Source organism: Crocodylus siamensis, chromosome 1 (assembly GCF_052110815.1).
Source record: "Crocodylus siamensis isolate JL-2025a chromosome 1, ASM5211081v1, whole genome shotgun sequence".
Taxonomy (NCBI): Eukaryota; Metazoa; Chordata; order Crocodylia; family Crocodylidae; genus Crocodylus; species Crocodylus siamensis.
Window position 1 is genome coordinate 263,457,812 of NC_143395.1, and position 25,117 is coordinate 263,482,928.

Sequence of the window (25,117 nt, forward strand, 5' to 3'; positions counted from 1 at the left end):
TCTTCCACCTTCTATCATGTTCTTCATAACGGATTTCACATTTAAGAGCTCTCCCCTCCCCAACCTCAACTTTTAGCATTGCTGTAGTTGTTTCTTCCAAATAGGAAATCCTTTATTTCTTTTCACTGTTATCTTCAGAATTGTCTGTGAAACATTTTACACAACAACTAGACTTCCAACTAATCATATCGGAGAGCTATTTCCCCTTATCCATCCCCATCTGACTAGTAATTATCTATACTAAATGCTAATTTGTGCATTTTGGTATTAATGAATTCATTGGCATTGAAAGGCAGTTGCCATGCTTTAGGTCATTGATTATGCTTTATTTTGTATCACCTTGTTGCTACCAATTCTCTGACAGTACAGTATTTCACAAAATCTTTTAGGCCACGATCTAGCAGAGTACATAAGCACATGCATACCTGAAATCAGAATAATATCAGATGCATAGCTGGTGCATCAGTTAACCTGGCAGGTCAACATTCAGCCTTGTTACTATGTTGTTTTATATAGCCAGCATAATAGGTAACTATTGTATTAAATTACAATGACTGATGAACTTCAAATCCATGCCACTTAGAATTCGTGCAATCTAGATTCTGGTTAAAACAGGTAGGAAGTTTTATTAAATTTTGTATCATTTGTAGAGAAATGGATGATCTCTATGTGATAATGTCAGATGTTTTTATTAGCTGTCACAAGTTTCATCTGTAGAAAGTATAGGTGTGATAAGGATAACGCATAGTCTCTTCCACAGAACACTTCAAAGTCAGATATTTATAAACTGAATTGACAGAAGGTAAAGTGGCTCTTTTTAGATTACACTCAGCCTCTCTACCCCACCACACCTTTTTTTTTTAGCCATATTGAATTATGTTAACGGAATTACTGTTTAGGAACTTGCCACTGTTTCTATCTTTTTGAATGACTTATGACTTTAGGTCTCAGGTAGTATCTTTGTCAAACTCTCTCTTAATTTTCAAAATTCATTAATTAATGAGTTAATTATTGAATTAATAAACTTGATATGTATATTGAGGTTTATTTTTGTTTCCTCCTCCTGAATCTTCTAGCTTACCTCAGTTTCTAACCAAAGTTTATTAGAAGAAAACTATTTTTATTTTTTAATGTGAAATTTCATTTTTCAGCTCAGATACTTCATGTGAATCATGGAATGGGGGTTAAAATGAAGGAATAAAATCCTGTTTTTGACTCTCATTTACTTCAGAAAGTCCAGCATTTCAGTCTGGACCTCTAAATGCTTCATATACATTGAAATAAGTAGTATGTTAATATACTTACAGGGACCCAATCCCTACTCTGCTCATTGTTAAATCAGTAGCAAAATTCTTGTTGAATTCAGTTGGGCAGCATCAACTCCAAACCATTTGATTCGGCTAATTTTAATATTTACCATCTATTCAGTCTTGCTGCACCTTTTTGGCTGAAGCAGTCAGCCAGCAGGTAGATCCCAGGAGATCCTTGCTTTCACCAGTATATTCTGTCTGTCCTTCCTATTTGCAGCCATGCTCTCCACTACTTTTTTCAATATCTGTTGTCTGTATCGATACTTCCTGTTTGCTTTCCATTACTCTCTCTCTCTCTCTCTCAACAACAGCTTTATCCAGTCAATCCCATAGTGCATGCATTTGTAATCACTTTCTAGGAAAGACCTTTTAGCCCATATAGTTTAATTACGGCTTAGTCTTTACTATATTACCCTGCTATATTAGCCAGGTCTTCAGCTGCCACTGTAAAAAAAGACCATTTAATCATTCCTTCTGCTTGGTTTAACTGAAGAATAAAGAGTATACCTGTCAGCTTTAACCAGATCTGTAATTGCTCTAAATATCAATTTTGCAGCCATTAACACCTTCCAGTATTACAATATTCTGACCATAGAGGTGAAAGTAAAATTTATTAAGGCTATCTAAAAAATGTTCTTGCAGTATGAGAACATGCAGCTTTAAAGCCATCAGAACTTGTGGTAGAGGTAATCTTTTATTAGACAAACTAGATTTTTGTAAAAAACATTATTTACAAGCTTTCAGGCACAAGCACTAGTCATTTTGACTTCCATTTTGGCATTTTGATGGAACAGTGTTTCATTTTGAGTTCTGTTTCGTTTCAAAAGCACTGTTCATTTTGTTTAGTTGAGACTGTTTTGCTGTTTCAACACAGTTTCAACATTTTGCCCATTGGCTATAATAGGGAAGCACAAAACTGCCTATACCTGTGTCATTTCTAGCTGGATTCAGATGAAACTTGGCAGAATGGTAGCCCCTTATGAGGGCATGAAGCCTACCAAATTCCAGAGAGATAGGTGCAGAGGTTTCTGGGAAACTGCACCTCAAGTTGCTGACAACTGTCACTTGCCAGCAGCAGCAGCCTCCTGTCATCCAGCAGGCAGATCTGGGGGCCTGCACCCAGGGATGCGCCAGGCTCTTCCCAGGGGGGTGGTCACCCAGTCTGCCTGCCAGATCACAGGAGGCCCCTCCTGCGACTGGCACTGTGGCCCCCAGCTCTGCGCTGGATGACAGCAGGCTGCTGCTGCCAGCTGGGACTGGCACTGAAACCAAATCGGCTTCAAAACTCAAAACATTTTGAGTGCCTTTTTTTCATTTCAAAGCTGTTTTGAAGGCTCAAAATGCATTGAAACAGCTTCAAAATGAAACACCTGGAGAAATTTTGCACAGCCCTAACAAGCACTCTTCTTCAGGCATAGGAAAAAAGATAGTGGAAGTCCTCCTTGGTAGAAATGAGAGTTTATATTTCATAGGAGAGTTGAAGGTGTGGTAAAATCTCCTGTTGGAAACAGTTCATTTTATGCAGGTTAGGCTCAGAGAAAAGTTGGAATCATCTGTTTACCTCATAATAATTTGGTGGCAAGTAGGATGTAAAGTCATATTTCCTTCTCATTATGGTGTTTTGTATTTCACAGAAGAGTAAAAAGATGAAATGCTCTTTTAGGCAGGAATTTCTTATGTGGTGAGGTATCTTTGGGCTCTGTGATAATACAAATTACCTCAAATGAAGACAGGAGCAGGGTTTCAGGTGGTAAAACATGCTTCCTCCTTGTCAAAATCTGAAGATTTCATTTACAAATTGGGCTAAAATTCAGTATGTTCCATGTGTTAAGTATGCAGGTTGTATCTGTATTGGTCTAAAGGTAAAAGTAATCAGAACTCATGATAGAGGCGATAGATATCCTTTATTAGACCAACTAGATTTTTGCAAAAAAAAAAAATCTTTATTTGCAAGCTTTCAGGCACAAGCACCCTTCTTCAGGCATAGGAGAAAAGTAACTGAAATCCATGATGAATGTTTTACCTTTTATTTTTTATACACTTTACCTGTCTTCATGAACGCTTCCAAATCTGTGTTCACGTAATGCCCTGGAGGTCTCTGAATATTTTTCTACTTTTTTTCTGTTTTAACTAGGTGAAGAGAGTTTTCTCTGGTTAGCTATAAGGGCTCCTGTCACTTGTTACACTAAAAGCATGATTAACCAGGTAATCACATCTTAAGTTGTAACCTAGCCATGCATTCAGTCAATTAATGGCATGATAAGGAAAACACCAGAAATATATTCTACAAAAATGGCTGGTCCATATTATGCCGTTTGTTGAATTTGTGGTCAGGTGGCTGATGGGGCTCTTGGCCTTGCGGGCACGTAGTGCACCCCTGCAGTGAAGAGCCCTGTCTGCTGACTTAGGTTCCCAGCTGTGGTGACTCATGGTGCACCGATGTGGGTAGGAGCCCCATGAGCTGAAAGGGCTCCTAGGTGTAGGAGTGCACAGTGCACCCCTGAGTCTGGGAGCCCCATCAGCCGAAGGGGCTCTCAGCCATGGGAGCTTACTACTTGCCAGGGCAGAGGGAACCCAGGATCATGTTCCCAGGCTCTCCCTGCACTGACAGTAAGGTATGATAGGATCTGATGTGCAATCCTACAGTTATACTTTCTGCTGTGCACTTGTGGCATGGCAGAAATAACAAGTCTGTGGATGGCACATCAGATCCCATTGTGTCTTTGCCGAATCATAGAATCATAGAAGAAGGGTCAGAAGGGCCCTTGTAGATCTTCAAGTCCAACCCCCTGGCTGGGCAGGAGAAAAACTGGGCTCAAATGATTCCAGCCAGGTAGGCATCAAGCCTCTTCTTAAAGGCCCCCAGGGTTGGAGCCAGCACCACTTCCCTTGGAAGTTGGTTCCAGATCCTAGCTGCCCTGACTGTGAAGTAGTTCTTATGGATGTCTAATCTAAACCTACTCTCCAACAACTTGTGGCTGTTATTCCTTGTTATGCCTGGGGTTGCTACGGGAAACAAGGTCTCTCCCAAACCCTTCTGGTCCCCCCTAGAGAGTTTATAGACGGTCACAGGTCCCCCCTCAGCCTTCTCTTGTGAAGGCTGAACAGGTTCAGGTCCCACAGTCTCTCATTGTAGGGTCTTCCCTGTAATCCCCGGATCATGTGGGTGGTCCTCCTCTGGACCCACTCAATGTTGTCCACATCCCTCCTGAAGTGGGGCGCACAGAACTGGACACAGTACTCCAGCTGTGGCCTGACCAGTATCACGTAGAGGGGGAGAATCACCTCCCTGGCCCTACTTGAGATACACCTGTGCATGCATGACAAGGTCCGGTTAGCCCTACCAACCATGACCTTTTGGGGCACTTTCCCTGCCCCTGGCATCATCTATAAGTTCAGGCAGCTCAGGCCAACAACTGCCTGGAGGCAGTTGTCTGGAGGGGCCTAAATGGTTTTTTCCTCGGACATTATTGTACTCCTAAATTTACGCCACCGCTTTCGTGGTCCATTAAGCCTTCCATTTCTTTAGAGTAGCAGAGTTATATCCTACAGTTCCCTGATTTATTAAAGTATAAATATATAATTTATATATTGCAATTAAAATAGATTGACTCACATTTCTTTACACTTATGTACAAAGCTTCTTTTTTAACATGGATATTTGCATGTTCTTTTGCTATGTAAAATGTAACAGTCACTTTTTCTACTGTTCCACATTAGGGATAGTTTTGGGTACAAAAGCCATAATTCTAATAAACAAAATGGCAAAGCATGGCTCTAGCAGCTGAACCTGAGTATGAGTCTGTTTTGGCATATCCCAGAATAAAAAAGGCCACCCATCCTGAGACACCAACCTGTCCACCCAGACTTGGACAAGAATTGGACACGAAACCAGATTCCATGTGCATTGAGTTAAAAATAGCCATGGACACAGACTACACGTAGCCTTGCCATATTGCCATATATTCAGTTACAAACTGCAGATTATACTTCTTTCTTTAGTCTTTTGACCCAAATAATTTTTTCTGTCCTGAAAAGATTGTATGTACTCCAAAGTCATTAGTAGAGCCAATGGAAAGACAAATGCAGTTCTGGCTTAACCAAAACATAAAATAAAAACCAAGAAGCATTTAACAATTAAAACCAGGTCAAAGTCATGTTGAGTAATTACTGTCTGCCAACGGTTCTTGAAGATCTTTTTTCTTCAGTGTTCATTTCTAAGTGCCTTAACATAACAGAAAATAGGATATGGCAGCCTCTTTCCAACACATCCATGATGCTAAGCCATATAAAGTTAAAATTCTGAGTATTACATGAAAATAAGTATCATCTGGTTGTCCCAAGTCTTGACCTAAGCATCTGGTAAGGTGTGGGAAACCTTGCTCCAGCTAGAGATTCTGAAATTAGCCTTCTGCTCCTTGTCATTCTTGGCGAGACAGAGGGATCAATATTTTATTTCCCAGACAATAGGAAGGCTCTATAGAGTAAGAGTTACAACCTTTAACCACATTCTGATATCAAGTGAGACCTTGTTCTGTATGACACCTGGAATCTATCCTGAGAAACTTCAAGCAAATATATGGTAGTTGCCAAATACGTATAGCTGCTAAAAGGGCTGAGGACAACAATGGAAGAATTCAGTTAAATAATCCACTTCCTTTTCTGGCTCAAGTGCATTCAGGTAGTTTTTCAGCAGAATTTTTAGGCTGCTTGCAGATGTTGGTGGGGTGGGGGAGAAAGAGCTTCACTGGAAGAAGCTGCACATTAGTTGATCTGGTTCTGCGGTGTCCGTATAGATGAGGCGCTTCAGTCAGACTTTTTGGTGCTTTTATCTGGTTCAATCAGCTAATCAACAAAAGTGCCAAAAAAGCCTCACTCAAGCATCTCTCTATACAGACACTGCAAAGCCAGGCCGAAGTAATGTGCAGTTTCTTCCAGTAAAGCTCTTTCAGACCTCTATGCAGACGCTTCAGAGCTGGTTCAAACTGATGCGCTGCCTTGTTTGGGCAGGTGCTGGGCTTAGCATAGGAACATGCTGAGTTTAAAGTACTTTATTTTTTTCTTCACATCTGCAAGCAGCCTTAATGCTTTTGATTTGTCAAGCAACAGACTGATTAACTCCCATCCTCACTGAGGCATTAAGCCTCGCAATGGACCCAGATGCCTGCTGTGCCCCCACATCAGTACAGACCACATCGTCACTGGACCAAATAACAAGAAGTATAATATCCAGGTTTATTCACCTGCAACTCTACCAGCATCATTTATGCCATCACCTGCTTACAGTGCCCTTCTGCTGTTTGCATCAGGCATATGGGAAAATATCTGTGTGTAAGAATGAGTGAACACTGATTTGACATCACTTGCAGAAAAACACAAAAACCCACTGCAAAACACTTCAGCCTCCCTGGACACTCCATTGCTGACCTCAGGATTGCTGTTCTCAGTCAGAAAACAAAAAAACAACAGCAATTTGAACAGGGAATTGACTAACAAGAAATCATCTACAAACTGGACTATTACATACATTTTACACAGGGACATTATTCCAATGAGTTCTTTGCTTGTATGCCTCCGAGCACTCCCCTCCCTCCTGCTTTCTTACCTACTGTATTCTAATTACTCACTCCATTTTATCACTCTGATCCATGCTGTCCTTTCATAGCATCTGATGAAGTGAACTTGGGTTCACAAAATCTTGTGCATTTGCTATCTGTGGGTTTCTATAGATATGTTCCGTGGGAGCACTTTAATTAGAGCTGCTTTAATTAAAGTGCCTGCAGCATCATGTGTATTCAGCATTCTGCACTTCAAAATAGTGGTGGAAGTGCTTTAACTAAAGTTGATTGAATGAGCTATAGTTAAAGTGCCCCTGCCTTCATTTTGAAATGAGGGAGGCTGAATACACATGATGTAGAAGCTGCTGGAGCATGCTAGTTAGCATGCTTCAGCAGACTCACAGTAGACTTGATTAATCTTATCTAATTAGCATGTGTTGGAGCAGAGGGCCGTTGTGTGTAGGTGCCCTGCCTGTCTGTCTATCATATATTATTTAGTTAAACTATCTACTCTGTGTTCTGACTGTCTTTAGACTAACATAACTAACTACCTCTCTCAGTTGGGGGTCACCCAGTCATGTGGCTGGGAAAGGTTAGAGTATTTTTATGCTCCATTGATCCTTGGCTGCCATAGCAATACATTATGTACTCTGTAATTGACCAAATATATAGTCACCTTTTGCTTTTTGCTCCCCACATTGTTTGGGGTACCAAACAGCTAGTTTCAAGTATCTCACCAATATCTTGCAGTAGTTTGTCTTGTGTACATAAATCAGTGAAAGACAACATTCAAAATTAAATATCACAGTTATTACTTTGTATTGAATGATTAAGCTAAGTCATTCAGAAACCTCATAGCTATCTACACAGAACTATCTAATGAATTCCTAGCTGAGATACTTATTTTACCAACTTAACATTTTACAAACCCCTCCTTATTTAAGTTAAGAGTTTTGAGTGGTTTTGAAGATAACTATTGGGGCTGATTTGATTTGGCAGAGATTCAGCCTGATTTGGCTGCCAAATCTCTGAATCTGCATCAAATAAGAGAACGTTTTAATCTTTCCAAAATGATTTAGAGAGATTTTGACAGATTCAGTGATTCCAATGTAGATACAGCTTTAAATGTTTTTCTATGTACCTCTAGGTAGCAGGGGCTGTGAATGCTGTGGTGCTGGGGCAGATGCAGCATCCCACAGAAGCACGGGGAGTTCCCCAGCACACTTGGCAGCAGACCCGGAAGTGGACCAGAAGCACTTTTGGGTCCACTGGGGAGCATACTGGGGGTCCTCTGTGCCCCCTCAGCTCAGTGACTGGTGCCTCCTGGGTCTGGGGAGGCAGCCAGGGTCTCCCTGCAGCTGATAGCCGAGCGGGGGTGGGGAACAGGGTGGCCCCCCACTAAGCTCCCCTGCAGACTCAGGGAAGTACTTCCAGTCCACTTCTGGGTTCGCTGCCAAGCACACTGTTGTGGGGTGCTCCATCTGCCCCAGCACCACAGTGATCACGAGCCATGCTGCTACCTGAAGGTATATAGAAAAAGCTTTTAAAGCTGTGCCTGTGTCCAAATTGCTGATTCGCCACATCAGCATTGAATCATCAGATTTGGATTCAGCTGAATCAAATTGGAGACAGTCATCCAAATCAACGGATCAAATCACTGTCCATGATTTGGGCTGAATCCGAATCAAATACGGCCTGTTTTTCACAGCCCTAATAACTATCATACTGTGTTTTCCACATAAAGTATTGACAAAATACAAACTACAAGGTTTAAATGATGAGGTTTCTGATCTTTTTGGTTTGTTTGAAAGGTTTTTTGAATTGGTGAGGTTACATGTTGTTTGACAGTATGAGTACAAAAACAAGTACAAGGTAAGGTGAAAACTGACAGCAACATGAGACAGCTTACCCCTCGATGAAAGAGTATGCTTATGGACAGTTCTCATGGAATAACTGGGGCACCGTAAATTTTCACCTTTGCTTATCTCTAAATAACCTATGAATATGCCCATACACCAAGCATGAAGGAAACCTTTAGAAGTTTTTTAGTTTCAAGAGTCTAAAAAATTATGCAGAAGGAAAAGAAGAATGTGAAAATGCATTTTACCTCTGGCATGTGTTGACTTCTTTGGTAGAACATAAGCTTTGTATGCTGAGGTGACAGGCTCCTTGGATGGAGGAAGAGCAGTGGATGTCATATACCTTGGCTTTAACCAGGCTTTTGACATCATCTCCCACAACATTCTCATTAACAAGCTAAGGAAATGGAAATACAGACTAGATAAAAGTACTGTAAGGTGGATACATAACTGTTTAATTCACTGTGCTCAACACATAGTCATCAATGGTGAGATGTCTAGTTGGGAAGTGGTATCAAGTGGAGTTCCCCAGGGGTCTGCCGGTATTATTTATAATCTCCATTAATTCATTGCACAATGAGATGCTAAATGCTTAGCAAATTTGTGGATGTCACCAAGTCAGGTGGAGTTACAAACATTCTGGAGAGTAGGGCTAAAATCTAGAATAACCTGGATAGACTGGAATAATGGTCTGCAATCAACCAGATGATATTCAACAAAGACAAGTACAAAGTACTGCACATGGGGTGGAATAACTGCTTACACAAAAATAGACAGGTGAATGACTGGCTAGATGGTAGTACTGCAGAGCAGTAACCTAGGCGTTATAGTAGTCCATAAGCTGAATACAAGTCAGTGGTATGCTCTTGCTGCAAAAAAGGCCAACAGTATATGGGTTTTGTGTCAAGAGGAGTGTCACATGCAAATCAAGGAAAGTCGGTTCTTTTGCCCTATTTAGCACTGGTGAGGCTTCACTTGAAGGACTGTGTGCACTGTGTTTCTGTTAGTGCACCCTTGGTGTAGGCTTCCCTAATGGGTAGTGAAAAACCAAGAGATGTCAGTTGTTACTCTTCAGAAAACATCTTCTCAATGTCTTCAGATGTAAAGACATGTCCTTTCAGACTTGGTTTCCTTTTCAGAAGGTTATTTTTAAAGTTGTATACATCTTTGGGGGAAAAAGGTTGTGAGAGAAAAATTTGATTCTGTAAAAGCTGACAACACTGTCTTCCTAGTTGTGGTGGATAAATGAACTGTTCCAGTTTCACTAAAGCATGAGTCATGAACATTGGCCATTCAGCTTTGAGCACACTACTTTGTGAGCTCTGCCAAACTGCCATCCAGAAGTCAGAGTGAACTATGCTCCATTCTTCACACCCGTTCAGTCTTTAGCTGGCATGTTGTATATGTCATTGAGGATCCCAGTTCCAGTAATGGATTTTATTATTCACAAAATTATGTATTGGGTGCTGGACTGGGATCATCATAGTCATTTGTATAGGCTGCTGAAGATTCTTCAGATAATCATGAGGTTTGGTCTTGCTCTGGACAAGCTTTTAACTGGTGAGCCTCTATCTCATTACTAGTGATTTGAGCCATTCAATCCCATTATTTGCATTCATCTGACAGATATGTGAAAGGGGAGAGAGACATTTCTGTATGATACTGAAATCTCCATTCCTTGGTCTACTGTCCTATTGCATAACCACATGTAGAAAGAAAAAGTTAAAGAGATTTTACCAGAAGAGGTATTAGAATTTTGAATTCCAGATAATTATCTATTTTATAATTTAGATGAAGATAAGTGACTCTGCAAGTCCTGAATGGAATAATACATAGAAAAAATCCTTTCCCCCCCCTCCCCCCCAAAATGAAACAGTCAAAAGGAAACAAATCCAAAGCTGTATATAAAAAAGGAAATCACTAAAGTAGAGCTAAAAGAACTATTGCAGACCTTTTCCCCAGAGACTGCACAAGTTGTTATGGTTCACTAACATAAGTGTTAGTAGAGAAAGCCAACACCAGCACTTTTGCTGTAGCTGCCACTGCTATGTTTAGTGTCACTAGAACACTATCCATCAAAAACAAGACATAGTGTTATAGCAGATTTCTAGGTGGTTAAAAATTATTGTAGGTTTAAACAAAGCAGCTCTCACTCAGTGCCTGCTTCTTTAACTTGTCTACTGCTACTTACATATTAAAAAGATAAAAACTGATTTGGTATGCCATCTTCAAAATATTGTGTACAAAAAGACCTATTAAGGCAAAGAGCTATGGATTGGGATTGGCAATGGATCAATCCAAAAAATATGGACCTAAACTTTCTCAGTTTTGTGGGTAATAGATGTGAACATTTCCTTCCAGTCCAAATTGATCATTTAGAAATGGAATTTCACTTGGTCTTCACGTGAATGACGGAAAGCAGGCATCCTTGATGATTTGTAGGACTGTGGGTTTTTGGGGTTCTTTGTTTTTTTGCTTTTTACTCTGGTTGCCTGTTTGCATATAACCAGCTGCTGTTTAGGGTTTCAATTCATATTGTGGTCCTAATATGGTAAAGATGATAATGTGCAGCCATTAGGCTTTTAGGTAACATACCTGAAATGTGTTGGTTAATCATTCAGATTATTTTAGACATGTAACCACAAAAAAGAAAAATGCATCAAACCCCCCCACATCCCAGGCATATCCAAGACATGTGCCCTCAATGCTGTAGTATAAAATACTTGTGTATTGCCACTGCTCATAGTATCATCATTTATTTTGCAGTCAAAAGACATCAATTTTAAATACTCTCATTCGAATAATATTCACAGGCATTAAGACTGAGATATAGAAGTGAGTCTAGAGGAGTTAAGTACACACTTCCATTGAATTTCAATAAAGAATGGGAGTCTAGCTCTTTTATCTTCTTTAGACTGTATCAGTCTAAATTCATTGCTCCCAAGGATAGGAATTTCCTATCCCAACTGAACTCTGATTCATTGGAGGATCTCTGAATAAGTCTTAGTCTGTTCATGAAGAGGTGATTTGTTTTTTTTTGGTTGAGAACATAACTTGAGCTTTGTGAACAGCCTTAATAATAGCCATTATCCTTAAAATCATACACCTTGCCTGCTTTCTGTCATTTACATTATAATCCTGCCTAGTAATTCCTGTTATTCTCTTGTGACTTGAAAGTAAACGTGAAAATGGTGTCCTGTACTTTAGGTAGTGAATTTTTTGCTTAGTTCCCCCCTCCCTTCTCCCTCCGCCCCCCTCAAAAAAGTTCTTCAAGGTTACCCTGGGAAGCTGGGGAATCAGATATTCCACAACCTGATTAGACCAAGATAAGAGTGTGGGCTTTTTTTTTAAAAGTAGTAGTTTAGTAAAAAACAAACAAACAAAACCCCCTTTTCACTTCTGCTTTATCTTATGATTAAGGTACACTGCAGGAAAAAAACATGTCAACTATTATTGTTTTTTGAATTTTATAAAACAGGATCCTTATATGCTGATCTCATAAGCATTTTGAAAACACAGAATTTGATATATTTGTCAGTTTTATGTTTCTGTTTTGTTTTTCTTGTGGAGAAAGTATGAACTCTCATTCTTCATGGATTGAAAAACTTGTACCTTTTATTCTGAAAGTCATAAGTATTTTGAGAGCCTTGAGAGCTGATAATTTTCTTGATCATTGCTGTTCAAAGATATAGTTGTGTTAATACCCCGGTACTGCACTATTTTAATAACCTGTACCTTTAACACTGAAGTTTCAAGGCTCTGTATTGATTCTTTCTATTTCTTAGTCTGTGGTTTCATAGGTGTTAATCCTTGCTCATTAACTTGTTATCATGGCAGCTAGCTACTGTGTTACACAGTAGTCCCTGAGTGAATCATGATTGATTGCATAACACAGTAGCTAGCTAGGATAAGAAGTTAATGAGCAAGAATTAACACCTACAAAACCACAAACTAACAAGAGGAAAGAATCAATACAGAGCTGGGATCTCCTTCAAACTTTACTGTTAAAGATACAGAAGCCCTGGTTTGAACTAATGAATGCTGGAGATGGAATCTGAGGACTGAATACTCACTTCCCCCCTCCCCCATCAACTTCTCCCAGAGTCCTATTCATCAGGGCAGTGAATTAATCAAAACTCATCAATGGACTCTCAAGACTGCACATGCTCACAGACATGACCGCTGGGGCTGACAGCTTCCATCCAGCAGCCACCGAAGGGGGATGTCCCACAAGGTCAGTAACCCCTGGATTTGGTAAGCCCAAGAACTAGGGAATCACTAGAAGTCTGCCAGAGAGGGATAAAAGGCAGCGAAGAATGACACCCAATGGCACCCTCTTTGACCTAACCAGCACCCTGCCAGTCCAGCCAAAAGGACCAGCCAGTGACCCAGTTCTGAAGCAACATTGCACTGAAAGAAACCTTGACTAGCCATCAATGGTGTTTGGGGATCAGTATATCTTGACACCAGTGTTTAGTATTCATAGCTAGCTACCGTGAGTGTGTGTGTGTTTGAGAGAATCAGCCTCAAGGTTTAAGATCTGACTTTTGCATCCCTCTAATAAACTAGAATTTTATGATGATCCTGTGAGTTGGTCTTTTGTAGCGAACATCGTGGCCACAGCAGGGGCTAGGAGTCCTGCAGCTTTCATCCTGCTGTGCCTTAACACATGCACAGTGTTGCCCGTGTCACAAATTTTGCTTGTCCACAGCTTGAGGTACAGTTTCCCCCAAACCCCTGCACCTATTTCCTTGACACTGTGGCCACATCAGGGGCTAGCATGCCTGCAGTTTTAACCCAGATGTGGCATAACATATACACGACTTGAGTCTTGCTTTCAAGATTTGGGGTGCAGTTTCCCCAAACCCCCTACACCTATCTTCTTGAAACTTGGTAAACTTCATGCCGTTAGGAGGGATTACCATTCAGCAAGTTTTATCAAAATCAGGCCAGAAAAGACAAAGTTATAGGCTGTTTTATCCTTCCGCATTATAGCCTATGGGCAAAATGTTGAAACAGGGTCAAAACGATGAAACGTTTTGAATTGCCTTGTTTTATTTCAAGGCTGTTTCAGCCATATATGTTTGAACCTCAAAATGAGTCAAAACAGCGTCAAAACAAAACTGGCGGCAAAGTTTTGCACAGCCCTACTGCTCACAGTATAGGACCACAGCAGCTACTTATTTGTCTTCAACCTCCCTATCAAGCAAATACTAACATACAATATTTTTGGTCCACTAAATAAGACACAGAGCTTATTCTGGGAAGACTGAATAAAGAAAAAAAATGTTTTTACAGTCATGGCTGAAAGCTGGATGCATGGAGCAGCTCACTAGCCCTCAGCTAGCTACTTCAGGAAAAAACCAGAGCTCTAATCCTCTCACAACTGCTGCTGAATTGGCAGCAGGTTTTGTCTGAACAATTTTGCAGCATCTGAGAGGCAGTTAAAACTGGACCCTGCACCTGTATAATGCTGAACAGAGAGAAGAGAGAAATCGGAGCCCTTTGCAGCCATTATAACATCTTTATCCTTCCATTCTGATGTAACAATCAGCTTCCCCACTTAAGACATGCACCTGAGTTTTGGAGTGTTAATTTTTTGAGAAAAGGTGAATGTGGTATTTAATTAAATCCAATAAAATCCTTCAGAGATTCGTATTAAGAAGTAGGTGAAACTAAATGTAATTTGTGTCCTGCCTTGCATTATTATTATTTTAAAATATTATGAAATAATCCCCATATGAAGTTCTTCAGTTAAGATGAGTAATCTCTGTGGTGTCAGGTGCTAGACAAATATATGATAAGATGCAGTCTCTTTCTTGATGAGTTAATATTATAGAACTTAATTTTTCATATACTCATTATGTTCTCTCTTATGTACAGTGTGATATGATTTTAAATAGGCTTAATTCTCGTGTTGTGTTAGAAGTCCCTTCTAGGCAGCTGGCTTTGACACTAGGGGTATAATTTTCAAAATTACGAACATGATTTAGGAACCTAGGCCATGTGTAGACGAAACAAGATGCGTGTGTTCATGATGCTTTAAAGTGGGCTAAATGCTTTTGCACCACTTTAATGCTGTCAGTGTTTGCACGCCTTGGCAGGGTATTGCGCATTAATTCTAGCCACTGTAGGAAATTCAGTAGTATAATATGACTTATATGACCAGGGGCCCCAACAGTTGTGGAGCAAAGCACCAGGCTCTGTGCAGCTCCATGGCTCTGCAGGAAGCCCTGTAGGCAGCCTGGCAGCAGCCCAGCAAAGCAGACTCTGTCCAAGAAAAGTGGCGAGTTTGATCTCCCCCCCTGCCCCCCATCTGCCCAGAGCCTGCCTGCCTGCCTGAGCTGCACGGGGGGCCTGGTGCTTCTCTCTATTGGTGCGATGCCCCCTGGGACTGCCCAAGCTGGGTGCCTACAGGCAGACCCGCCTGGTGTGGCGGCTGCTGCTGCTGCGGAGGGAAGCATTAACCCTACCCCGCAGCCCAGGGACTGCTCACCCTTCCCTCCCCGCCAGAGAGGCAGATAAGTCAGCAAGGTGTGTACATTAGAGGTGTGCGAAATGGGCCCTATTTAATTCGGATACAGCCCAAATTGGGGACAGTAATTTGACTTATTGATTCAGATCACTGTCCCTGGCTGAGTCTGAATCTGAAGATTTGATGCTGATTTGGAGAATAGACACAGCTTTAAACGTTTTTTCTATGTACCTCAAGATACCAGGTGCAGCTTATGAATGCTACAATGCTGGGGTGGATGGAACATCCCACAGGAGTGTGTGGGGGGTGGGGCATGTGGTCCGTGGCAAACCCAGAAGTGGATTGGAAATAGTTCCAGTCCACTTCTGGGTCTGCCAGGGAGCACACGGGAGGGCTCCCCATGCCCCTGGCTCAGTGATCAGCTACGGGGGGACCGTGGCTGCCCCCCCAGACCCAGGAGGCACCAGTTGCTGAGACAGGGAGGCATGGGGGGGGCGGGGATGTGTTCTTTGGCAGACCTGGAAGAGGACCAGAAGTGCTTCTGATTCACTTCTGGGTCTGCTGCTGACCACGCTGGGGAGCTCCCTGCACTTCTGTGGGACACTCCATCTGCCCCACCATCACAGGATTCACGAACCACCTGCTACCTAGAGGTATGTAGAAAAAACATTTAAAGCTGTCTCTAAGTCCAAATCGTCAAATCTTTTCAAATCCATTTGGAAGGTTCCTTTTTGATTTGGAGAGATTAAAGGGCCCTCTGATTTGATTCAGATTCAGAGATTTGGCCACTGAATCGGTTCCAATCTCTGCCATATCAAATCAGGGACCAAAGCTTTGCACAGCCCTAGTGTGCACGACACAGGGGGTTTAATCAGCCCTAAATTGAACCAGTGTTTTTTAAAACACACCACTTCAATTTAGGGCCCTTGTTTCATCTACACATGCCCCTAAATGTCACTGATTTTTTTCTGAGCGTTGTAAGTATTTAGCAAGCATCATCTGAACTCTCCATTATCTCCATTTACATTTTAACAAATAGAAAGGCTGTTCGAACACTAAAATTTTGAAGGTGGAGGCAATCTAGTTATCTCTTGTAATATATTCTTAAGAATAATGTGAAATGCAGAATTCATGCTGAGATGCTTTCAAGAATTTTATGTTATAGCAGCAATAAGAGCCCATGGTATTATGTGGAGATTTTTTAGGTTTAAGTTTTCTTTATTTCCTTCTCAGTAGCAATCTAAAAGTCTGACTTATATAGCTTGAGATTAAGGGATTTATAGGCCTTACGTTTATAGAACTCAGAGTTCAATTTTGATTATCCCCTTTGTGTACCACAAACTACATTTGAAAATGAAGTCCTCAAAAATTCCATAAAAATATACAGGTTAGTAGTTAATGTACAACAGTGTAATGCTTCCTGTGACATGGCAGTTATTTTTATTTTCTACTTAAAGGCTAATGTTTCATCAAATCCATACCCAAAGCAAATAGAATTGGCATAAAAAGTATCTGCATTATGGTTCTATGTATAGAGATCTTAGTTTTGAAAAGAAGAAGTTGCTAAGAAGTTGCTGGTTACAAAAAGCACTGAATGCTAGCTTTCTGAAAATCATGTCCCAGATAATGTGCCTTAATTTGAGCATCCGCAATCACAGGCCACATACGAAAATGTAAGTATGTTAGATCAAACATACAGTAGTATGTAATTTGTTCTCATCAGTGACTTGAAATTGCACACTGAATTTATAACCCTGTGCATTTTCATATAGCTATGTCTTGTCATCAGAGGCATGGCTAGCTCCTTCAGCAAAGATGGCAGGTTAGAGGGGGATGTGATTATGTAGCCCACTGGAGAGTGTTGTGGTGCGGAGAGGGCAGAGAACCTGTTCCCACTCTCTGTACTTAAGTGCAAGCTGTGGCATCTGCTTTGGCAGTTTTGGTTTGGGCTGCTGCGACTCAGGGACTGGCTTGGTACACATCAGCTGCAGCATCAGTGCCATGGCATATGCTCCCTAAGAGCTGCTCCTGGTGCTCTGTTCAATCCCCCTACCCATAAAGATACAATACAGGGTACTCCTGCTATGCGAAAAAATTCTGGGCTAGGCTAGGGAGTGATTCTGGTGCTCCCTTTAAGATGCCACCCTGGGCTGGTACTTCTCTTGTCCCTCACAAATTAGGCTGCTACTTGTCATAGAGCTAGACCAATACTTCCCAACATGTGTAAAGGGAACCCTGGACCCCTGAATTGTCTTTTTTGGGCTGTACCTTTCTTTACTTAAATAGTTTTAACCGACTCCAATTTTTAAAAGTTTTTTTTTTCCATTAAGCCTAAAATTCCTAATGTTTTATCTGTAGCCAAAATAATTTGTGGTTATTCAGAGAGGGACATTTATGAACATAGGATACTATTTTCCTGAGTCTTTCATGTATGGAAAAAATTTCTAAAATATTTTGTCCCCAAAGCACGAATTCAAGAATGGATAGGTCCAGAATTTTTGAGTGAGCTTTCTTAATATTCTCATTCTCCAGAAGTACTTCTTAGGATTAGTTTTTAAATGGAGCACAGATACTCCTCTCCAAACTGAGACCTTTCATGAAATTGGTAGATTGTTGTTGTTTGTCTTGGGGAACAGTGTTTACCACTGCTGCCTGTATTTCTGTTGATTCATCTAGGCTCCATTAGCTAAGCAGATGCTGAGCAGAATAGATTTGCACAAGTGTCTAAAAGGGCAAAATTTGAAGCCCTTTGAGATAGCAAAGGTTAACAAAATAGTGTTTCTAGGGAAATTTGATTTTTGTTGTAAATGGCAAGTGCATAAAAAAAAATGCAAGGTAGAATTTTCAGGGTGATAATAGAGAGACTTTGTCTAAATCAAAATGTCAGCTTTTTTCTATTTACCAGTTGATCCTAATATCTAAATTTGTATTGTTTATTTCTGTGTTTGTTTAATAAAATGGACAGTTTTCAGCTGTTCACAAATTGTTCTCTTTTACCATTTGTTATTTGTCATATGTTTAGTCATGTGGTATTGTATTTGCTTCCCTGATTAGATGAACAACTTTTCAAACAGGCACATAATAAATATCAAATGGAAGAAAGCAAATAGCAATAATGAACACTCTTCAGTCATCCTTGTATATCTTTGTTCTAATGGGAAAGTGGGTATTCCTATGAAACTCAGTCATTACCAGACACTCAGGCAAACAAAATCTTGTTTGCTCAAATATTCATAAATAGTGAATAAAAACAAGTGAATAAAGTGAAAACAAACTGCTGTTCAGAACTCAAAGAGCACACTTATTTTTAAAAAGCAGTCAGTGCGCTGTGGCTTGGCATTAGAAAAAAAATCATTTATATTTTTAAATGAATATACTTAATCTTAGAATCACTAAGACAAACAATATGATCCTCTGCAGTTCCATTTTCTAGTCACTTTTACATAGGACAACTGAACTTCAAACTCCAATATAATTAAATATGTAGAAGGTATTTCACATAATACTTTTTCAAACAAGGATTTGTCAGATACTTTGGACAATGTAAATCAAATGGTAATGAGTACATGGAATAATTTAGTAGGCAAAGACCATTAACAGAAAGTATTCACCACATCAGTTTAATAAACACTGAGATTCTAGGCAAACCAGTGGTTCAAGAGTGGAAAACTCAGAAAGGTGAGATCAAGATCAACTAAATGTATGATTGGGCATGTTGATCCAGATGCCCTTTGCCTAGTTTTTAAGTGTGCATGGAGAATTAATGCATGGATGTCTGTGCCTTGTGCAATTCAAGTTCTCAGAAGGGAGAATTGCGTACCACCTTGTACTGTTACTGCATCTGTGATCAGAATGGCTAAATATATACGTTGTGTCCTGTTCTAAGGTCTTAGCTAAGTCAGGATAGATTTATGACAACCCCTCATTGCTATGGATAGCTCTTGGCTTTCTGCCAGTGCTTATGTTTAAGCACTTATGAGATTAATGATAAATTTTTTATACAAGTCTTTTTACATCTTGATTCACTTGGCTGAGTGTGGGAGGTAAATTTTAATGCCAAGTAACAAAGAAGCTACTTGAAAGGGCTGTCACATAACTTACATTTTTACAAATTGTTATTGAATTGGAATGTTGAGTTAGATCAACCCGTTTTCCTGCTAGTATATCATAGCTATGAACAGAAAGTCATACCTGCTTTGTGTTCATGCAAAGACATTTGCACTTGCTGGTATTGTCCAAGTAGAAAAATTATGTCATCTTACTAGACCTATATTGCCACATACTGTAATACCCATAAACTCTGTGTCGTTCATGGATATCATGAAACCTAGTTTATGTAAAACTTGGTATCCCATTTAGGGTTCAGAAAATACAAACATTTTGTACACAGTTCTTGTGTTTTCATAATCATCAGGTAAATCTATGATTCAAAATGTGTGAATCCTTTTTTTTTCCCTACTGAACTAAAGGACACTAAAATAATTCATAATGTTTAACCAACGTTGCCTATTTTTGCTGCAACATTTACATGGGACAAAAGGAAAGGTACCTTTTTCATTTATCTGGTTTAGTTCACTGCCCTACTTAATTAAGGTCACTCAAGTCAAAATGTACAGTACTTGCATTTTCACTGAAGACAAATGACAAGAGAGAGATTTATGTGAATGAGAAAACAATTACCATTTTAAACTTTGGCTCTTCTTATCGGTATGCAAGTGCGGTAGGAAACTTTGGAGCTGATTATAATACTCTAATTAGTCTCTAGAGAATTCATGTGGTCAATCAACTGTTCATTAGTCTATCAACTTCCTGCAAAGTCTTTTTTTTTTCCTTGCATGTTCTCTAATATAGAAATAGAACTGATATATGTTAATGTACTTTCCAGATATTGCAACTGCCTATCCAGATAAGAAGTCAGTCTTAATGTATGTTACATCACTCTTCCAAGTTCTACCCCAACAAGTCACCATTGAAGCCATCAGAGAGGTGGAAACATTGCCCCGGCAATCAAAGGTCACTAGAGAAGAGCATATACCGTTACATCATCAACAACGCTTCTCTCAACAAGTGAGTTTTTTTCACTTTCTGCAGTGAAATGAGTTCATTCTTTTTTGTGCTCTAAGATACCATTTTAGATAGCCAAATAAAAGGAGAAAATGAACAGGCATATTTGAACGGGCATCCAATGTAAGTGTCTACATTAACTCTATAATATATTGCTATGCATGGTGTATTGTATTGAGCTGTTTTCAAAGAAACAATTCAGCAAGTAGTAGCTGTGTACTTTTAATCTAGTCAAATATTTCATCCTAACAATGTCCTTCTAATACAGTAATCTAGAGTGTGTTTTCTTCAAATTAAAAAAGAAATAACATAGATGCATGGAAGCTTCCTTGTTTTGTTAGATAGCTCTTGTCTTTTCTGCTTATTCATTGTATGTTTCCATTTGTCAGTATTTTTAGTTTTCAGTCTCCTCACTCAGAGTTTGTCCTTCAAGAGCAGCAAAATTACACAGGAGCATTTTTTTTTTGTGCCTGCTACATCAATGATGCTTCTGCATCAGCCATGTTCTGCCACACTCTGCCAGGGCTGGAGACCCTTAGGCCTAATTTACTCACTCTACTGACTTAATGCTCTTCTTCTTATGGGAGACTTGGGCCTTTTCAGGACTGTCAACCAGATAAATAAATGGCTCCATTCATTCAGGAGTGGCTGCTAAATTATTTTGTTTTCGGTCTTTGCTGAATTATGTAGAGGGAGACACTTCACTCAGTTATGACATTATAAGAGGGCTAAATCCTAGCAATTTAAAGAAGAATCTTTCTTTCTCCTGTGACAGGACATCAGATTAAATTAAAGCATTCACCACTTTCTGTCTAATTTTGCGGTAACTGTTGAATACCAGTACTGTCTCTATAAGATAAAGTTGATCTGATGGTGCCCACTCTTGCTGCTTTTCTTTTGTTAAAAAGAATGTTACTTACATATTCTATGGGCTTATCAATGTTATGTTTGCTTTTTTCCTCTTGATTTCTTCTTCATAGATCACAGTCAGTGTAACACAGGGTCATGTGCACACCCCTTCTCTTTCTCCTAAGCCTCGCTTCAAAAGCTATGCATATATGCAAGCTGCTCATGTCATGTCCCCTGACCAAAAAAGGAGGCAGTTCCCTCCACAGGTCGGTCAACATTACAGTTTGTTCTGAAAATTGTCCTAATATGCCTGTGCTTGCTGTGAAAAATGTCTTGCTCATATCTTGGTCATCTACCTTTTCCAGTTTCATTAGGATCTGCCAAGTGGTGCCTTTCTTCTGTATGTGTCAGCCTAGCTGACAAAAATGCCGTGTTCATGTTCAAATGTTGAATAATAATCAAATACCAAACTGATGTTAAAATGTAGCTAGTTTCCTTTTTGTATTCTATTTGAATTTCAAACATTAATAAATATAATTTATTTAAAAGTGCAAACAGTATTGTATCAAATATAAGACCTAAAAGATATTTTTGGCAGTCATAGCTTTGTATGGGTTCAGCTGGTTTGAGAAAAGGAAAACAGGCATCATTTGATATTTTTTAAAGGGAAAATGCTGCATGATGATTTTCACCTAGCTCATTGAAAGGGAAGGAAGAAGAGAAACATTACACTGTAATACATTGCAATATTCTTTTATGAGCTGATTTAATTAAGACAATAACAGCTACCCTGCATAACTGTTAGTATCTCAGAAAGGCTTCTGCTCCAAAATCTATAGCAGGGTCTGTGACCTTGTTAAATTTACTCAGTTTGAGGAACAGATAAGTTCAGGAATTTTTACAGTAGGCACTTTCAGAATCCATGTTATTACCTAGTTAGTTCTGAAAAATGTAAGAACTATAGGGTCATGTAGGTTGCAGTGAAGTTGTATAATGTAGTATGATTTCCTGTGATTACTTTTGGAAAAGAAAACTGCCTCTATTTGAGTCAGCACAGCAATTTGAATTCTTTTGCCATTAATTCTGGCCAACTGAAAAATACATCCTTGAAAGCAATATATTTTTAATTCCTCTTGGTGTTTCTGAGTGTTCGTTTATGTTGACAGGTATTTTGCAGAATAATGACATCATTTACAGAGCTCAGGAAAGACTTTTGTAGAAACTTGTATGCACCTTTGCTACACACACAGTCTAGGGACAGAAATTACACACACAAGTGGTCAGAAACTGGTTCAGATCTGTAATACCACAGAAGTTCAGTGCACATAAACCACTTTCAAAGTATCCAAAACCGGTTTAAGATAAACCTGAATGGATGTAGTGTCAGACTTAACTGATTTATGTTAAATCATGTTATTAAAACATTTGTCCCAGATTCCCTCCATATTCAAGTTTACTTACCTCAGCATCCCAGGATGCTTTGCATCCCTCCCCCCACCATAAATATCCCCTTACAACAGTGGGTAGGTTAATCTTGGGCCAAGCTCTCTGCTCCAGCCATTCAGGGAGGTATGCTGTAGTGCCTCCTGGCTTTTGGCTTGGGCCACTGCAGGCACATGGCTGCATTTCTGGAATCAAAAGTGAATGTCTGTTCAATTCCTTATTGGTTCAATCTATATAGCTTAGACTAACCTGCAAAGATTGAATTGATTCAACCTTATGTTTTTTGACTGTCTGTACTTAGCCTCAATGCCAAATGTATTACTGTAGTAATTAGTGCAGCAATTAAACAACGTTTAATATTGCCATACTTAATTTCTTCAACTTAAAAATTAAACTGATATTATATAGCAGGATAGAAAATAATGCTGCAGATTTCTTGTTTTGTTAGAAATTAATTTGCTTTTCATAAACATCTTTGGGATTGTCGGAATGATGCACTTTAAAATTACAAAAAGCAGTTCACAAGAGTACAAATCCTTGCGCCTCTTATTCTGTGCTCCAATCTTCTGAAAAGATACAAGTTTGCTAGAATAAAAGTTTGCTAAATCTGGAATTTGTTCATCCTGGGTCTACACAATAATAATTATAGTAATTGTATTAATGCATAATGGCCTAACTGGACCACTGGATGCTACAGGCCACATAATATTAGTAAATGAAAGGGTATAATCCTAAGAGCTTTACAATACAAAAGATAAAAAAAATCAGGTAGATGAGATGGACAGGCAGGCTAGTATAATACCCACCAGTTCAACCTGTATAATAACAGCTTGTGCCTGGGCCTAGTTATTATCAGAGAATGACACTCCTTTTGAAGTTACTCCAGATAATAATAGAAAATAATAATATGATAATATGAAAAGAATACATTTCCTACTATTTATTACTCCTGTCTTCATCTCAGTATATCTAGATGTCAGATGGAGAATCAGGAATCCTGGCAGTAGATCACAATGATAGTTTATGCTATATAGATCTAAAGATTTATCTACACCAATTTAAACTTTTTTTTTTTTTTTTTTTTGCTCTTTTGGATTCTGAATGGTTCTCAAAGTCCTTTCTAAGCTGCGTACAATCATTATCTTCTGATGAAGTAGGTAAACTGTATTTGTTGTTACCATGTTGACCTTTTAATGGGAGCCATATCTGTTGAAGATTGTCCTTATGTTGAAATCCATCTGCCAAGAATTTTCTCAGGTATCGGTGGGGGTGATGTGGTAGAAGTTCCAATTAGCTTTTTTGGTTAAACATCTGGAGCACCTACAAATGTACAGTAATACGAATGGCTGCCTATACATGTGTTTAGGGGTGGGGAAGGTGCTTTTTAATTAGAGTGGTTCTTGGAGAGCCGCTTTAATTAAAACACCATAGCATCACATGTATTAAACCAGTACTTTACTAGTTTAAAAATGGCTATGGGATGCCTTAACTGAAACTCATTCAATCAGCTTTAGTGTTCTAATTAGAATGCAGAACTGACTCAATTAATTGTGTCTGTTTCAACACGTCCTAATTTGTTGGAGCATGTGTATAAGCATTCAGTGCTTTCAACAGATTTCAGAACATTAGAGCCTCTCCCAAATGACTGCAGTATACATCAACCAAAGATGGTAGAAAAAATACTGAACTATGGTCCTAAGTAATAAGTTTCTGTCTTGTCAAGAAAGAAGGAAATTTATGTAAGGCATTTAATGTCAAATAAAGTTGAATGGGCATCAACCATATTTTTGAACAGATTATAAAACACCACTGCTGAACCTATGCACCACTTCCTTTCCTCAGGATCTCTGTTTATCACACCACTAGGAACCATCACAAAAACTGACTGCTAGGCACAGCCTAAACCCTTTCCTACCCTAAGAATCCAAATTGACCGATAGTCATTTTTCTGGCAGCAAGCCTCTGTGGGTTTCACACCTGCCTCCCCTTCAACAAGCATGATTCCCAGGAACAGCCATGCAGCTTCTATGGATATTGGTCTTTGGCAGACCCAGTACTTTACTAGTCATGTCTGTTGGCACTGAGCACCCTTCTCACATTAGCCCTGAGCAACAGTACTTGACTTTCACTTTTGGGGCCCTAAAGCCCCAAGTCCTGTCACTAGGTACTTCTTGTATCTAGTATCTGTAAAGCTGTTCTCACTCTTTCTCACTCATCTCTTCTCTTCTTTCCCTTTTCAGCTTATCTCTAGTTTCATCTCTCCTTACAATATTGTTCTTGACTTTTTTATCCTCCATTCTACTTTCCAGCTTGAACTATCCTATTCTCCATAATACATTTTTTCTTTTCTGACTTTTTGCTCCATTTATAAGCCAGATGTACACTAGCAAGGCTAAAAATCCTCATTTCACTATATTAGCCTCATAACCTTGTTTTCCTTTACTGTAATACATCTGCCAGATCCATGAAAAATCACAATTTCCCCAACATGTTTTTGTAGAGTCCTTTTTGATGTCACTTCTTCACAATGACTTTTATTGCACCCAGCTTGAAAAGGCA

General features: G+C 39.5%; 1 protein-coding gene across 7 annotated transcripts in view; it reads left to right on the forward strand.

The window, feature by feature from the left end:
* The window catches only part of DMD (dystrophin), a 2,140,576-nt gene that overhangs the window by 747,570 nt on the left and 1,367,889 nt on the right, over positions 1–25,117 (forward strand). For all 7 annotated transcript variants that reach the window (XM_090061814.1, XM_090061802.1, XM_090061811.1 and 4 more), the window contains exon 8: positions 20,088–20,269. In XM_090061814.1, the coding sequence (XP_089917940.1) occupies positions 20,088–20,269 (182 nt within the window). The remainder of the gene's footprint in view (positions 1–20,087; positions 20,270–25,117) is intronic.